Genomic DNA, 17,968 nt, shown 5'->3' on the forward strand with positions numbered 1-17,968 from the left:
AAATGTACTTTAAATAGAAGGGAATATATATTAAAGAGGGATTCCACCTAAAAAAAAAATATTAAAAGCCAGCAGCTATAAATACTACAGCTGCTGACTTTTAATAAATGGACACTCACCTGTCCCGGGTTCCAGCGATGCTGAGGCCGATCGATCGCTCGGCTGCTGCCGTCACCATTCTAGGTGAGGGAATCAGGAAGTGAAGCGAATCGGCTTCACTTCCCGGTTCCCTACTGCGCATGCGCGAGTCGCGCAGCGCAATAAGAATTGTCCGCACTGTCACTGGGACCCGTGAGTGTCCCAGCAGACAGCGCGGCAGGACAGGAAATGACATAGACTCCCACGGGAGTCTATGCCCGGAAGTGCGTGTAAATACCTGTCTTTGACAGGTATCTCCACCCCCCTCCCCCCCTGTAAGGTGCCAATTGTGACACGGGAGGGGGGGGAGGGTTCTGATCAGCGGAAGTTCCACTTTAGGGTGGAACCCCGCTTTAAGATAACAGTAACCTGTAATGGTGGAAGAAATGTGTTTCCCTAAATCTTTAAAGTGGTTGTAAACACTTACAAACCACTTTGACCTACAGGTAAGCCTAGATTAAGGCTTACCTGTAGGTCCAAGAAATATCTCCTAAACCTATACGGTTTAGGAGATATTTGCCCAAAAACAGGCACTGCTGTCTACGGCGTATGCGCCATAGACAGCGGCGCACAGGCACACTGAGCACGGCATTCTCAATGACGGAGCTGCCGCGCGTGTCGGCTCCCGTGCGCATGCGCGGGAGTGACGTCATCGCGGCTTCGCCGAATGACAGCGGCGGAGCTGCGAGACCCCACCAAGAAGATGGATGTTCCGGACTACAGGGGACAGCGGTGACTTTACTGGCTCCTGTGTCAGGTAAGTGACACATAATGGACTACTATGCAATGCATAGTAGTCCATTATGCTTTGCCTTTGCAGGGAATGAAAGAGGAAGTAAACTCATCAGGGTTTACTTCCTCTTTAAAGGATGAAGTAATGGGACTAGTATAAGCCAAGGACATGGCTGTCCCAATCTGCTATTCTGTAAAAGCAAATTTTGTGTAATTAATGGTAAGATCAGAAAAGTGAGCAAAGGCTGTTACCATATTCATAACTGCCTCCAGAGAAAAGGTGGTGTCTCCCCAAAAAAAAAAAAAAATGAACCCGTCAACTGCATATAGCATGATTTTCTCAAGCAGATCACCATGCAGGAAGCCAGTGATACTTGGGTTGACGTGAATCAGGACAGCCAGGGGCTCGATGGCCTGAGCAAATAGCAACAGGGAAAGGGGACACCCTTGGCTGTTACCCCTACTCGAAGCAAATATATGAATAATTCTATCAGCAGTTCTGATGGTTGCCGGTGGTGCATGATGTAATAGCTGGCCAAAACTAAATTTAGTTAAAACTGCCCACAAATTTTGCTAGTCAATTCTTTTATACCCTTTAACGTCTAAGAACAGTAATGGGCAGTGGCCCATATTATCCGCCCTTGTTTGCATGGTGAGATGCAACCTCCTTAGGTTAAATGCTATCGTGTGGCATGAAGCACACTTGGCCTAATTGAATAATGATTAAAATGGCTTCATTCGAGCAGCGAGCCAGCACTTTGGCCAGAATTTTAATATCCCTCTGTAGCAAAGAGATCAACCTATAGGAGTTTGGATCCAGTGGACCCGTACCAAGTTTCAAAAGCAAAACGGTAGCCTGGACATGGATGGAGGGAGACAGTGGGCATCATAGGAAAACATTTAGCAATTGTAGAAGTTCCCCATATCGGATATAAACATCCATGGGAATGCCATCATCGCCAGGGGCCTTACAAGTGGGGTAAGGAACAGCCGCCTTCTGCAACTCTTCTCAAGTCAATAGGGAGTCAAGTTTGGCACGGTGACACCGGGACAATGTAGGAAGTGTCAAGTTTTGAATGTAGTCGAGTGTGCTTTAGTTAATCAGTCCACACAATGATGCATCAAGTGATATTTCTGTTCCAAAAAATAGTCTTTACTGTGCCTTAAAGAGGTTGTAAACCTCCATTTTCAAGTTGTACTTATAGGTAAGCCTATAATAAGGCTTACCTATTGGTACAGTAAATATCTCCCAAATGTGCCCTGTTTAGGAGATTATTACTTTGTACTGCACTGATGTCATCGGCACATGCGCTATGAAGAAATAGCCCTCTGTGCCGGTTCTTCACTAGCGAGTGCCGTGACTGGCGACTCCGGCCATTGACAGTGCCAGAGTAGGCAGCCGCTTAACGAAGAGGGGTGAACATGGATGTTGCCTCCAGCGGGGACAGCACGGGCTTTGCTTGCAGGTAAGTGTCACATAATGGGCTATTATGTGATGCATACTACGGTAGCACATTATGCTTTTACTTTGCAGGGAACAAAAAACAAAGTAAAACCCATAAGGATTTACTTCCTCTTTAAATTATGTCACTCAGTAAGCAAACCAATCTCCGATCCAGGGTATCCGTTAGCTGTTCTCTTACGGGTGTGTGTTTTTTTTTTTTTTTACATGTCTCCTGGGGCAGGATCTGTGTCCCCAAACACTTTTCTTTCCAAAAGTTTATTGAAAATATCAAGAGGAATCTACAAAGCGATTAACAGGAGTAGAATGCATCAGATACAAAATAAGTAGTTCAATCACGATGAATATAGTAGGGATATAATCCCCTATGACATTACAATACTCGTAAATAACTTGACTATTTTTAGAGGTATGAATGATCAAAAAGACATGTAAACACAATGGCAAAAATAGTAGGTCAACAAAGTACCGAGAAGCTTAGACGTTCACATTCTTGTGGACTCTTCCAAGGAAGGAAGAGAGGTTGCTGTAATGCATAGCAGAGTTGTATGCGTTAATTACATGCACCCAGGAAGCGGTTAAGGGGAGATGTGAAAGCTAAGATTTAGGAAAGTAACGTTGCATATTCCGATGAGTTTCGAAAGTGATGCCAACAAGCCCAGACTTTCCAGTAACTGAGTGGAGTATCTCTTGTTTGGTGTATGAGTTCTCTTACGGGTGTGTTTTATGTGAAAATGAAAGAGGAGTTCCAGGCCCCCACAAAAAAAAACAAATTAAAAATCAACAGCTACAAATACTGTAGCTGCTGAATTTTATTACTAGGAAACTTACCTGTCCAGGGTTCCCATGATGCCTGAAAACCAGCCGATTTTCAGATCGGCTCTTGTGTGATGCCGCCGCTGCCATTTGTGTGAAAGGTAGCCCGGCAGTAAAGCCTTTTGGCTTCACAGCCGGTTCCTGTCAGGGCTGGCTTAGCCCTTCCTTCTCTTGGCTGGCTGCTCAGCTGTCGGCTAATTGCCAGCTCTCATCTCTCTACAGTTACCAGCTCTTCCTGATCATGCTCGTCTGACCTGCCTACTTAAAGCCGTCCAGCTCACTTCACCTCTGCCTTCGCCTTGGTCACATCACAATAAACCATCTCCTGGGGTTCTGTTTAAAGACTGGCTTGCTGACATCCCTTCTGGCTCCTTATCCTGCTTGCTGTTGCTCTACTTGGATCCCTGACTTCTGGCCTGGCTGACTACTCTATCCGGTTACTGGACTCTGGCTATGCTTTGACTACGTTTTTTCTATTTACCTTTTTATTTAATAAACAAGTGTTATGTAATTGTACTTCTATCTCGGTCTGGTTTCTGACAGTTCCCTAATTGTGCTGCGCTTTCTAATTGGCCGGACGGAGAAAGGAGGAGCGGGGAAAGGTACCTGTCAAAAGCGGAAAGGTGCCAAATGTGACACTGAAGGGGGGAGGAGTCAGTTAAGTGGAGGTTCCACTTTTTGGTGGCACTGCGCTTTAAGCCCATAAGCGCCTCTGAACACAACTTTGGTGTTTTTTTTTTTTTTTGGTTTTAGGCTGTGTCCTTCGAACTGAGAAAAGATGCAGTTACGGTAAATACATAAAAAAAATAATTTTTTTCAGCAGAGGTAATGGCGGCCCCAACATATTTCTCATTGCAGGTTTATTTTAGTCACTGATCTGGTATGCATTTCAGGGCCCCACACTTCTTCAGCTGCATACTTATTCCAGGTTAGGGGCTAAGAGGCCAATGATCCAAACCTCAGAATTGGAAATGCCCTGTAAGTACTCCATAGGATGAAACCGTACAATGTAGGCACATACTGGTGGCTACTGATACCTTGAAATGCATTTAAAGGGGTTGTAAAGGCAGAAGGTTTTTATCTTAATTCATTCTGTGTATTAAGATAAACCTTCTGTGTGCAGCAGTCCCTCTAATACTTACCTAAGCCACTTCTCTGTCCAGTGATGTCCATGAGTGTCTCATCTGCCTTGGACATCCCTCCTCATTGGCTGAGGCACCATTGGCTCCCGCTGCTGTCAATCAAAATCAGTCAGCCAATCGGGAGAGAGGGGCCTGGTCGTGGGCTCTGTGCCTGAATAGATACAAGGAGCTGTGACTCGGCTCGGGTGCCCCTATAGCAAGCTGCTGGGGCACTCAGTAGGAGGGAGGAGCCAGGAGCTCCGCAGAGGGACCCGAGAAGAGGATCCATGCTGCTCTGTGCAAATACACTGCAACAGAGCAGGTAAGCACCTGAACGACTGCAACATACAGAAATATACAATGTAATATTGACATATAATCACACACATAGGTTGGACTTGTGTCTTTTTTTTTTTTCAACCTCGTCAACTATGTAAGTATAACATGTTTGTTATTTTTCAAAGCAAAAAAGCGAGCCTTTACAATCGCTTTTAATGTTGCATTCTCCAGGTCTGTCATTCTTCTTCTATTTTAATCTTGTCGAAGAAGTTTGCAGGTCAGAAGGTTTAGATTACTGTCTGCTGACTTTTTCTACTTTTAGAGACTCATTATTTAGTGAAGGCAAGATAAGGATGATATGGGCAAAGTGGAATGGATCGTATTTAGCTATAGATATAGGAAGATGTGAAAATACTGTATAGTGTGAATAATAAATGGAAGATAATTATGACCATTGATGGAATGCGAGTTAAAGAGAGATTCCACCAAAAAAAAAAATATTAAAAGCCAGCAGCTATAAATACTACAGCTGCTGACTTTTAATAAATGGACACTCACCTGTCCCGGGTTCCAGCGATGCTGGCAGCCGAGGCCGATCGATCGCTCGGCTCTCGGCTGCTGCCTCCACCATTCTAGGTGAGGGAATCAGGAAGTAAAGCGAATCGGCTTCACTTCCCGGTTCCCTACTGCGCATGCGCGAGTCGCGCCGCGCAATAGGAAATCTCCGCGCTGTCACTGGGACCCGTGTATGTCCCAGCAGACAGCGCGGCAGGGCAGGAAATGGCGTAGACTCCCAGAGTCTATGCCCGGAAGTGGGTGTAAATACCTGTCTTTGACAGGTATCTCCACCCCCCTCCCCCCTGAAAGGTGTCAATTGTGACACCGGAGAGGAGGGAGGGATCCGATCAGCGGAGGTTCCACTTTAGGGTGGAATCCCGCTTTAAGAATGAGTGAATATGAAAAAGGAAACATATGTTAAGTTTAAGATGCTAAAGTAAAACAAAATGAAAATGATGTAAATTAACATGTAAAAAATTTGCAATAAAGTGTTTTGAATAAATGATGTCCCCGGATCTTGCACCTTTAAAAAAAAAAAAATAAAAAAATTGCAATGCAGGTTAAGTATTTATATTTTGAGGAAAAAGAATGTATCAAACAATGCACCAGCTATCTAAAAGATTTTAACAATTTTTAATATGTTTTGGTGTGCTTTATTGCAGGTGTTTTCTGTGTCTGTTGCATCAGCTCAGCAAAGAGATTATTCATCGGTAAGTGTGGTATAGCTTTTCTGTTAAAGGGCTCATAATTTAAATTACCCCACCAATTCTCCAGCATGAGAGCAAAGGGCTGCAACTATCTACCACAAACATGACACGCTCTGCTGCTCCATGACAGCCTGACCTGGGTCAATGAAAATCTGGGATGAGCGGAAGTGGGCTGAATTACTTTTTTTTTTTTTTTTTTTCAATGTCATCTTTTACCGTATCTGTTTGTTTTGTTTTTTTCGTTTTTTTTTTATTTCCTAATTTTGCATAGTTTGGCTAGAGTTCTGATTTAGGGGAAACTTTATATTATTAAATAACCTAAAATATGAGTTTCCTGAAAATGCCCTATTTTTTTATCACAAATTGGACTGCACAGGACTGAGTAACGTAAGGTTAAAGGGGTTGAAAAGTCAGAAGGTATTTTTTTTTATCTTAATGCATTCTATAAATTAAGGTAAAAAACCTGGGTGCAATAGCCCCCCTAATACTTACTTGAGCCTCATCTCTGTGCAGCGATGTCCACGAGTGTCTCGGCCTTCCGAAAAATTCTCTCTCCTGACTGGCTGAGACACAGCAGCGGCGCCATTGGCTCCCGCTACCATCAATCAAAGTCAGTCAGTCAATCGGGAAAGAGGGGCCGGGCCGCAGCCGTGTGCCTGAATGAACACGGAGATGTGACTCTGCCTGGGAGCCCCTATAGCAAGCTGCTTGCTGTGGGGGCACTCGACAAGAGGTAGGGGCTAGGAGCGCCAAAGAGGGACCCGAGAAGGAGGATCCGGACTGCTCTGTGCAAATCCACTGCACAGGGGAGGTAAGTATAACATGTTCCTTATTTTTATAGAAAAAAAGACTTTACAGCTGTGGTTTTTGGCTTCAGACATTTTTTTTATGCAGCCAATAAACTCCCCAGCATGTTAGCCTGTGTGTCTGTGCAGGCTAGGCTGTTATCAGCTGTTTTTGGCTGGGAAAAAAAAACAGAATAAGTGGGTTTTGAGAGGAGTTTTTCAGCTCTAACGCTGAAAAAAGCTTAAGCTTAAAAGCTTAAAAACTCAAGAAAAAAAACGGAAAAATGTGGCTATGCAGTGTTCATAAGCATTTTTGAGAAATAAGATTTTGTAGGAGTATACATTTCTTTTTTTTGTTTAACAATAATGAACATGTTATACTTGCGTGCTGTGTGCAGTGGATTTGCACAGAGCAGCCCAGATCCTCCTCTTCTCGGTTTCCTTACTGGCACTCCTGGCCCCTCCCTCCTGCCAAGTGGCCCCACGCCAAACAACTTGCTATGTGGCACCTGAGCCACTGCTCTGTGTCCATTCAGACATGGATCTGTGGCTTGGCCCTGCCCCCCTCTCCTCATTGGCTCACTGACTTTGACAGCATTGGGAGCCAGCTGAGACACTTGTGCAACAGCGCTGGATTGAGATGGGGCTTAGGTAAGCATTAGGAGGGGCGTGTGGTGCCGATGCACAAAGAAGGTGTTTTATCTAATACACAGAATGCATGAAACCATTTGTTAACCAACAAAAAAATGGTTCCTGCTCCTTTAAAGCATGTTATTTGACACAGTGCTTGTCCTGTGTCATTTGGCCCTTTTATAACACCTACAAAAAAACCTGGCTGATCTTGCCAGTTTCTCCTCACCCCTCTGTAAACTAACTATGGTGTATCATGGCTGCTGCGACCAGACACTGTGCCTCTGTCATCAGCAGCCTGCTATCTGCTCTCCTTCTGACTTTACAACCCCTTTAACCTTTGCATTACACATATTAATGCTGCAGCCATAAACATTTTTTCAACCACTGAAGTCCAGGAAATTTTAAAATGCTGTAAGGATGGCAAATGGTTAATGTTCATGACTGCCATTTGTGTGGGATTATATCAAAACTTGCCAAAAAAAACCTTCTCACTTTTTAGAACTACTTTAAAAACACAACGCTTCTCCTTCTAAGATGTTAATGCACATTGTGTGAAAAAGAAGAGACTTAAAGTGTTACCCTAAAAAAAAGACCTATCCTGTTCCCTTAAAGCATGAATAACAGCACAATGCATGTGCTGTGTAATTTGGCCCCTTCTATCACCTAAAAAAGCTGACTGATCTTTCCAAGGCTATGCCCTCCCCCCTGTAAACTGACCATGGTTTATCATAGCTGCTAAACCCCTGATATGGTGGTCAGTTTACGTGCCTCCATCATCCGCAGCTCTCCTCTCTGCTCTCCACTGTCCTCTACCCCCTCCCTGCCTGTCAGCTCTGTCAGACTCCTCGACTCTCTTCTCTCTCCTCCCCAGCTGACGTTGGCAGGAGTTCTAGGCCCCTCCCACTATAGCTGGGGAGAGGAGAGAGCCGAGGAGTCACATGAGCACCAGGAGACCCTCTTATAGAAGGTACAGATCGGCATCCTTTTTTTTTTTTTTTTTTTTTTTTTTTTATATAACACAGACACTGAGGCACATAATGTTTCACAGAGGGGATTGTCAGTTTGTATTGTACTGGCTTAACAACTGGTTTAAAACCAGTGCAAAATACAGTAAATCATACAGACTTCACCTAATGTGTAAAACAATTTTGAGTTTAGAGTATTGTATGTTACATAGTAAGGTTGAATAAAGACACCAGTCCATCTAGTTCAACCTGAGTGAGTGTCTACAATTGTCCCTATCCCTGTACATTGCACACTCACATCAATCCCTACGCTATGTATGTATGTATGTATGTATGTATTTTTGGAATTTAGTTAACTCTAAAGTTTTTCATGGTTTAACCTAGTGCTGCACGATTAATCGCCAAGAATCGTTATCGCGATCTTGACTAAAGTGTTTCCAGATTTTCTATGCAAAGAAATCTCTCTGCTCTTCTGAAGCCACAGCTGTTAAAAGATAGAAAGGAAAAAAAGGGCAGTCTGACAAAAATCAAAACATTCTTTATCAGTTGAATTTAAGTATAAACATTGTAACAATTTGTCAGTGAAAAAGTGTGTTAGGCCCCTTTCACGCTGTCGGACGGTTCAGGTCCGCCTGTCGGTTTTGTCGGTGGACCTGAACAGGCTCTCCATGTTTATGGAGCGATGGATGTCAGTGGTGACCTGTCCGCTGACATCTGACCCGGTCCGATACGCCAAAATCAGACTGATGGCCCTACGTTCACATCCATCCCTGTCGGATTGGATCGGGTAAGATCTGATGAAAAGCTGCTGTCCGTTTTCGTCCGATCTCTCAATAGCAAGCAGCGGCACTCGACAAGCCGCTCAGTGAGCAGAGAGGGACTTGTCATCTGACGGCTCATCTGACGGCTCATCGGAGATCTCCCGCTGAGCTGGTGGACTCTGTGGCAGCGGATCCACCTGGTGTGAATGATGCTTAAGTGAGAAAAATTTAACCACTAAACGTTTTTCTGACATTTTGTTGATTTCATGTTAAAATCTATTTTTTATTTTTTGCTAGAAAATTACTTGTAACCCCCAAACATAATAATAAAAATAAATAAATAAATAAAATAATATATTAAAATATATTAAATATCAAATATATATATATATATATATATATATATATATATATATATATATATATATATATATATATATATATATATATATATATATATATAAAATATATAAATATAATACATATAAAAGCAGAAGAGGGATTGCTGCACAAACAAAAGTAAATTTATTGATTAAAATTTACATCACATCAGGTATAATTCAGGTGACGTTTCGGGCTAAGCATGATATTGCCCTTCCTCATGACCACATACCTGCAATAAAAATTGTAACCAACTTCACATATAAAGGCTTATAGCTCACATCTATCATTAATCAATCTCCACAAACCACCCCTTGAATCTCTCATACATCATTTTTATATCTATGGGTATATCTGAACAATAGCTAAAAAACGGGACAAAAGCACGCCTTCCCTTGAAGATGGTATGCTGAATCATGTAGTTCATCCAAAAAAATACAAAGAAAACATAATCAATGAATCATCAAAATTAATTTGTATATTCACATACCATGAAAAAAAACTAAACGACAAAGAAATCTCATAATGTGTGGCCGTATCAGCCAATATCTGGCAGATCGGTCAACACATATAGAGACTTATACCATCTAGTGATGCACTGAAATTTCGGCCGCCGAAACATATCGGCCGAAAATGCCCTTTTCCCAAGTGTTCTTCCAGGACAGCCCTTGAGAGGACAGCCCTTGAGAGATGGAGCTCCTCCCATCGACACAGGAAACACATTGCCACAGTTCAAAAGGCGGTCCCTCAGGTCCCTGGGCAGTCATTTGTGTTTCCTCCGTCGGAGGAACATGTTGCCAGGAACCTGGAGGCCCCTCTCAGGGGCTGCCTGAGAACCTGCAAGCCTAAGGGACCGGGTCCTGGTTTATGGCTGCAGTTTGGGTCCATACCTTTTGTTTTCTTTGGCTCGGGTACCGTCCAGCTGAACCGGAGCAGACCCGTTACCCTCCTCCTTCCAGTGCCGAGGTGGCCAGGGGCAGAATGACGCCGGTTTCCCCCAGGAGTGGTGAGTGGAACCTTCCATCTTCCCTCCTCGTTGCAGGGGGTCGGAGACGCCGAGCGTTCACTTCCGGCGGAACCGCGTCATCACTGCGTGCCGAGACTTCCGGTTCCGGGTCTCTAAGGGTACAAGGAGGAGAGGGAGAGCCAGCGCTGTGCCTGTAAAGCCCGACCAGCGTCCAGCTATACCGGATTAGCGGCGGGATTCGGAGCGTCAGAGGGGGACCATGGAGGCTATTCCCCAGGATACTCCGGCGGAGACAGGCACCAGCCAAACCCAGGTAGGCTGCTGGGCATGCTATTACTCTGGTGGAGTGGTGGTGTTTGTAGGCTGGGCCCTGTAGTACCCCACGGTGGCGGTTTACTCACAGTGAGGTTGTTTGTTAGTGGTGATTCTAAGAGGGACATGGTGCTGACGCTAAGAAATCCTTTGTCTTCTTATTTTCAGGCTAAAGAGATGCCAAGGGAAGACAAGACAGGCCGCAAAAAGTGTCCTAATTGTGGGAATAGGTTGTCCTCTGGCTCTAACAAAGCCCTATGCAAGCAATGCATTGCAAGCTTGCTTAAATCTGAGGCAGATTCCCCTTTAGCAAAGTTTTTGGGCTCCTTTAAAGAGGAAATGGCGTCGACCTTTAAGTCCCTCCGGGAGTTAATCACTGACGTGGGATCAGCTGCAGCTGCCTCCACGAGTAAAACAGCTTTAATCTCATCCTCACCATGCCTTACAACACCCAGCTCAGGGGAGCCCCGTATGGTCAGGGAGCCTAGCCCCACGTTGATTAGCCCCGAATCCTCTGACACTGACTCAGGTCAGGAAGAGGATCAAGCAGCATCTAAAGCCTCAAAATATAGATTATCTCTCGAGGAAGTAGATGAGCTAATGGGGGCTATCTATGATACGCTGGAAATTGAGGAGGAAGAAACTCAGTTATCCAGACATGATCAAATGTATGAGGCTCTGGGGAAAAAGAAAGCAAGGGTTTTTCCTATACATAAGGTGCTTTCTGACCTTGTCCTTAAGGAGTGGTCTGAACCAGACAAGAAGGTTTTCTTTCCTAAATCCCTTAAGAGAAGGTTCCCTTTTGATGAGAGCCCAGAGGCGGTCTGGAATAAAAATCCAAAACTAGACGCCCCTCTGTCCAAAATCTCAAAGCAGGCTGATCTGGCCTTTGAGGATATGGGCCACCTGAAAGATCCCATGGACAGGAGAACAGACATTGTCTTAAAGAGGGCCTGGGATGCCTCTATGGCAGGCTTAAAACCAGCTCTAGCCACTTCCTGTGTAGCTAGAAACCTGGAGTTCTGGTTATCGCAACTACAAGAACACTTAAAGGCAGGCACTCCTAGGGGGGAGCTTTTGAAATCCTTCCCTATGCTTTTTAAGGCCACCAGTTTCATCTCTGACGCCTCCACGGACTCCGTTAAATTTACGGCTAAATCTGCAGCACTTTCAGTGGCAGCAAGGAGGTCAGTATGGATGAAAACCTGGGGGGGAGACACGGCGTCTAAAACCCGCCTGTGCAGCGTCCCTTTTACAGGAGACTTAGTCTTCGGGCCTGAATTAGACTCCGCCTTAGAAAGGACGGCGGACAAAAAGAAAACCTTTCCTGCAAAAAAAAAAAAAAAAAAAGAAATTTTCAAAGAAAAATTTTTCGTCCCTTTAAGGAACCCTCTAAATCAGAGAAGAGTTCAACCCCCAAAAAACATTGGTCGGGACATAAAGGGAAAGGAAAAGGGGGCATACTGTTTAGCCGCCCCAATCAGGATCCCAAACCCCAGTGACGTCAGGGTTCCTGTGGGAGGAAGATTAAGCAAATTTCTTCCTCAATGGGAAGAGACAACCTCAAACGAGTTTGTCTTAAACATAATAAAAAGGGGTCATGCGCTGGAATTTCACAGCAACCCTCCTTCCAAGTTTCTGGTGACAAAGCTTCCAAGTCACTCAGAAAAGGCCAAGGCCTTACCTTTACTAATAGGGGAAATGGTAGATCAAGAAGTATTGACACCAGTCCCTATTCAGGAACAAGGGGACGGTTTTTACTCGCACATCTTTGTGGTAAGAAAACCGTCAGGGAGATTCAGACTAATTATGAACCTCCGTCCACTGAATCGCTCCATCCGTTACAAGAGATTTCGGATGGAGTCCATTTATTCCATAAAGAATCTCCTGCAGAAAGAGACATTTATGGCAACCCTGGACCTAAGGGATGCTTATCTGCACATTCCAATAAGGGAGGAATGCCAGAAATTCCTTCGGATGGCAGTGCAGATAGACACAAAGGTTTACCACTTTCAGTGCAGGGCACTTCCCTTCGGTCTATCATCCTCTCCGAGAATCTTTACCAAGGTTCTCGGAGAGGCTTTAGTTCCTCTGAGGCTTCAATCGGTCTCAATTATCCCCTACCTAGACGATCTGCTCCTAACAGCCCACTCAGAGAGTCGTCTTTCTCAGGACCTAGAATTGACTCAACTCAGTCTGAGTCGATTAGGGTGGATTGTCAGTCAGGAGAAATCCAAGACAACCCCAACACAGGAGATCCTGTATCTGGGGTACTGGATCAAGTCTGTAGATCAGAAAATTATACTGCCGGAAGAAAAGATTTTGAATCTGTGGCAGAGAATATCTTTTCTTCAATGCAGCCCCAAGTGTACGGTGAGGGAAGTAATGTCGGTCTTAGGTCTTATGACGGCAGCCATTCCAGCCGTACAATGGGCCAGGTTCCATCAGAGAGAACTTCAGGGTTTTCTGTTAGAACAATTAAAAGGCAGAGATCTGGAGGAGGAGGTATCGATCCCCTCAAGGGTAAAACGCTCCCTCTGGTGGTGGAAGGACAGGGAGAACCTAAACAAAGGGGTTCATTGGGTCCTTCCTATCACTTCAACACTAACAACGGATGCGAGCAGTTGGGGCTGGGGAGCCCACCTAGGCTCAAGCTGGGTCCAGGACAAGTGGACCCCGGAGGAGAAATGTTTCTCTTCCAATTGGAAAGAACTAACAGCAATCCTGAGAGCTGTTCTAGCTTTCCACCCCGCAATACAGGGTCACCATCTACAAGTCCGTTCAGACAATACGACGGCTGTAGCATACATAAACAAACAAGGAGGAACCAGAAGTCCTCGTTTGATGTTGGTAGCCAGACGCATTCTCCAGTGGGCAGAAGCCAATCTGGAATCCATTTCTGCAGTTCACCTGAAAGGGGAGCTGAACAACAAGGCGGACTTCTTGAGTCGACAGAGGATTTCGAACAAAGAATGGTCCTTACACCCAGAGGCATTCAATCTCATAACAGCTCACTGGGGAGAACCAGAGGTAGACCTTTTTGCGAGCAAGAAAAATGCAAAGGTTCCAAATTTTTTCTCGCTAAACCCAGGAGATCAACCCCTGGCGGTAGATGCCTTGCAAACTCCATGGACTTTCAGTCTGGCGTATGCATTTCCCCCTCTTCATCTCATTCCGAGGGTCCTAGCAAGATTCCTCAAGGAAAAAACCTGTTTGATTCTAGTAGCACCTTTTTGGCCCAGGAGACCGTGGTTCACAACGTTGCTACAATTGACAGACTGTCCGCCTCTAAGACTTCCCTACAGACAGGACCTCCTGTCGCAGGGACCTCTTTACCATCCGCAGGTCGCCACACTGAAGCTGTCAGCGTGGTTACTGAGGAGGAAATTTTAAGGAGTAAGGGCCTGTCAGACGAGGTAATTGCGACCTTACTACAGAGTCGCAAACCAGTCACGAGAGCTATTTACAAAAAAGTCTGGAAAAAATTCAATAGCTGGCTGAATGGCCGGGACATAAATACGGCTAATAGTCTACAGTTTTTACAGGAAGGTGTAAACAAGGGTTTAACTCTAAGTACTATTAAAGTACAGATAGCTGCCTTAAGTGTATACCTAGATGAACGCTTACAGGAAAATCCTTTTGTCGCTAGATTCTGTAAGGCAGTCGCTAGACGCAAGCCAGTCAGAATCACAAAAGTCCCATCCTGGGATTTAGCAGTTGTGTTAAAAGCTTTCTTGGGGTCACCCTTTGAGCCTATCTCAGAGGCCTCCCTAAGGCTTATTACCTTTAAGACAGTTCTCCTGGTGGCAATCACTTCAGCCCGTAGGGTCAGTGAAATCCAAGCACTTTCCATCAGGGAACCATTCCTACAGATCCTAGAAGACAGAGTCATTCTAAAGACAGACCCTGGGTTCTTACCAAAGGTAGCATCTAGCTTCCATAGGTCCCAAGATATTGTCCTCCCTTCATTTTGTCAAAATGCAGCAAATGAGAAAGAGGAACGTTTTCATTTATTGGATGTGAGGAGGTGTATTCTAGAATATCTTAAAATAACAAATCCATTCAGAATTTCAGACTCCCTTTTTGTCCTTTTTTCCGGACAGCGTAGGGGACAGAAAGCTTCAAAAGTAACCATAGCTAGATGGATTAGGCTAGCTATAGCAGAGGGGTATAAGGCCTTGAATAGAGATCCTCCTGAGGGTGTTAAAGCTCACTCAACAAGAGCGTTGTCGGCATCCTGGGCAGAAAGAGCTGGTGCCACCCCGGAGCAGGTATGTAAAGCAGCCACATGGTCAAGCTTTTCCACCTTTACAAGGCATTACCGACTGGACTTAATGTCTAGTCAGGATCAGGCCTTTGGGAGGAAAGTCCTCCAGGCCGTGGTCCCCCCCTAATCTGGTAAGTACTTGGGGATCCTCTCAAGGGCTGTCCTGGAAGAACACTTGGGAAAACTGGAGTTAGTACTTACCGGTAACTCCTTTTCCGGTGGTCTTCCAGGACAGCACGATCCCACCCTTTATTTGATTGTAGTGATGTACTAATGTTATTACCTGTTATGGTTTATATGTTTTTCAGTTCCATCCTTCGGTTCTTGGTGAATGACTGACCAGGGACCTGAGGGACCGCCTTTTGAACTGTGGCAATGTGTTTCCTGTGTCGATGGGAGGAGCTCCATCTCTCAAGGGCTGTCCTCTCAAGGGCTGTCCTGGAAGACCACCGGAAAAGGAGTTACCGGTAAGTACTAACTCCAGTTTTTGGCAATTTGCCGAAAGAGAAAAACAACCGATAATGGAGCCGAAAATGGGGCGTGGCCTGGGTGGGGGCTCCGCCCCCGCCCCTGGTGACGCCCATCATGGGGGGTGTATAGCGCAGGAGAGCCGCCTCCGCCGCCTGTTTGATCACAGCGCCGGGAACATCACAGCTTTCATTTCAATAGCTGTGTGTTCCTGGCCGCGCGCCATCACACGCAGCCCCTCCCCCTTGTCCGGGCACTTAGATAGACAGATCATCCACAGGATTGGACGGATGATCTGTCTATCAAAGTGCCCGGACAAGGGGGAGGGGCTGCGTGTGACTGCGCGTGGCCGGGAACACACAGCTATTGAAATGAAAGCTGTGATGTTCCCGGCGCTGTGATCAAACAGGCGGCGGAGGCGGCTCTCTTCCCTGCACAGGCTGGCTGCAAAATGGCACACAGGCTGCAATGGGACACACTGGCTGCAATGGGGCACACTGGCTGCAATGGGGCACAGTCACACTGGCTGCAATGGGGGACACTGGCCTGCAATGGGGGATGCCTCCTGTACCACGTCCTCTGTCTCTGACCATCTTCTGTACCATGTCCCCAGTCTCTGACCACCTCCTGTACCATGTCCCCAGTCTCTGACCACCTCCTGTACCATGTCCCCAGTCTCTGACCACCTCCTGTACCATGTCCCCAGTCTCTGACCACCTCCTGTACCATGTCCCCAGTCTCTGACCACCTCCTGTACCATGTCCCCAGTCTCTGACCACCTCCTGAACCATGTCCCCAGTCTCTGACCACCTCCTGTACCATGTCCCCAGTCTCTGACCACCTCCTGTACCATGTCCCCAGTCTCTGACCACCTCCTGTACCATGTCCCCAGTCTCTGACCACCTCCTGTATAAAAATATTTTTTTAAAACAGTCATTTTCGGTATCGGTGCTGTTTCGGTATTGGTTTCGGTTTTCGGCCTAGTGTACTTTTCATTTTCGGTATCGGTTTCGGCACCAAAAAACCCATTCGGTGCATCCCTAATACCATCATAAAAATAAAGATCAAAATCTGTATTTAACCCTTTAGGATATAAAGAGTCTAAGCGATTTATCCAGTAAACTTCTCTTTTTCTTAATTCCAATTCTCTATCCCCCCCCCCCCCCCCCCCACGTCTATTAGTTGGAATACCATCGATTACCATATATCTCAATTGAGAAACCGAATGGTTCATTTCTAAAAAATGTCTAGAGAGAGGTAATTTATCATTTTTATCCCTAACAGAATATTTGTCTAGCTATTCTGTCTTTGACTTTTTGTGTGGTTTCACTTACATAGATCAAACCACATGGACATTTGATGATGTATATGACATATGTAGATTGACATGTGAAATGATCTTTTATAGGGATATTGTAACCTTGAGTCGGATGATTAAAGGACTTCCCCTTAATCATGCTAGAACATTGAATACATGACAAACAAGGAAATGAACCATAATTAGGAGGTCCCAAAAAAGTAACCTGTGAAGTGGGTGCCCTATACTGGTCAGATCTTACCAATCGATTGTATATGGTCCTACCCTTACGGTATGAAGGTAAAGGGGAGAAACGAAACTCAGGGACAGAAGGATAATTTTTGCTTACTATGGACCTGTGTTTTTTAATAATATTATTAACTTTATTGGAGAAGGAATGAAACCGAGATGAAGGGGAGCCTAGGACAGGAATTTTTTTCTTTTTTTGTTTCTAAATTAGTACGTTCAAAATGTACTGTATTACCAGGATAACCCCGCTGTCGTAGTCTCGCCTCCATCTCACTCAGTCTGTCCTCCTTAAAACTAAATTTATCAGTGATCCTAGCAACTCTTTTTAACTGACTTCTTGGAATGGATTTAAATACACCTGGAGGGTCAAAACTAGAATAGTGTAGTAGATTGCAGTCCGTGGGTTTGCGATAAATATCGCTAACAATCCTCTCTTCCTGAACAGATAATAGTGTCCAAAAAAAGAACATTTTCATTTGCAACCGATATGTTAAATTTCAGACCAGGAACCAAACAGTTAAGATATTCATTAAATAACCATAGCGATTCACTGTCACCCACCCATATGCCAAAGACGTCATCAATAAATCTAAAGTATGCCAGACAATTATCTTCAAACAGTTTACAATGATAAACAAATGCATTTTCCAGCATATCCATAAATGCATTCGCATATGGGGGGCGACATTAGAACCCATGGGGGGGGCGACATTAGAACCCATCGGTGTTATCGGTGCAAATATATATATATTTGCGCAGCGGTCTTTTCAAATGCAATTTTTTTGGAAAAAATTACTTTAATGAATAATAAAAAATAAAAAAAACTGACCAGTAAAGTTAGCCCTTTTTTTATTTATTTTTTGTATACTGTGAAAGATTTTAGGTTGTGAGAATCATGATCTTTTTATTCTAAGCAAAAAAATTGTGATTCTCATTTTGGCCAGAATAGTGCAGCTCTTGTTTAACCTCCTTAAAGGCAAAGACTTTTCTTTCTTGTATATCACAGGACACAGAGCAGCCATAATGACTAACTGGGTTATACGCCACCTATAGGTGAATGGACACTGGCA

At 44.7% G+C, this 17,968-nt stretch overlaps 1 protein-coding gene across 2 annotated transcripts in view; it reads left to right on the forward strand.

The window, feature by feature from the left end:
* Positions 1–17,968, forward strand: part of IDH3G (isocitrate dehydrogenase (NAD(+)) 3 non-catalytic subunit gamma) — a 188,325-nt gene that overhangs the window by 16,230 nt on the left and 154,127 nt on the right. For both annotated transcript variants that reach the window (XM_077478977.1, XM_077478979.1), the window contains exon 2: positions 5,769–5,816. In XM_077478977.1, the coding sequence (XP_077335103.1) occupies positions 5,769–5,816 (48 nt within the window). The remainder of the gene's footprint in view (positions 1–5,768; positions 5,817–17,968) is intronic.

Source organism: Lithobates pipiens, unplaced genomic scaffold, assembly GCF_037356315.1.
Source record: "Lithobates pipiens isolate NorthernLeopardFrog02 unplaced genomic scaffold, aLitPip1_a1.2 Scaffold_1, whole genome shotgun sequence".
Taxonomy (NCBI): Eukaryota; Metazoa; Chordata; class Amphibia; order Anura; family Ranidae; genus Lithobates; species Lithobates pipiens.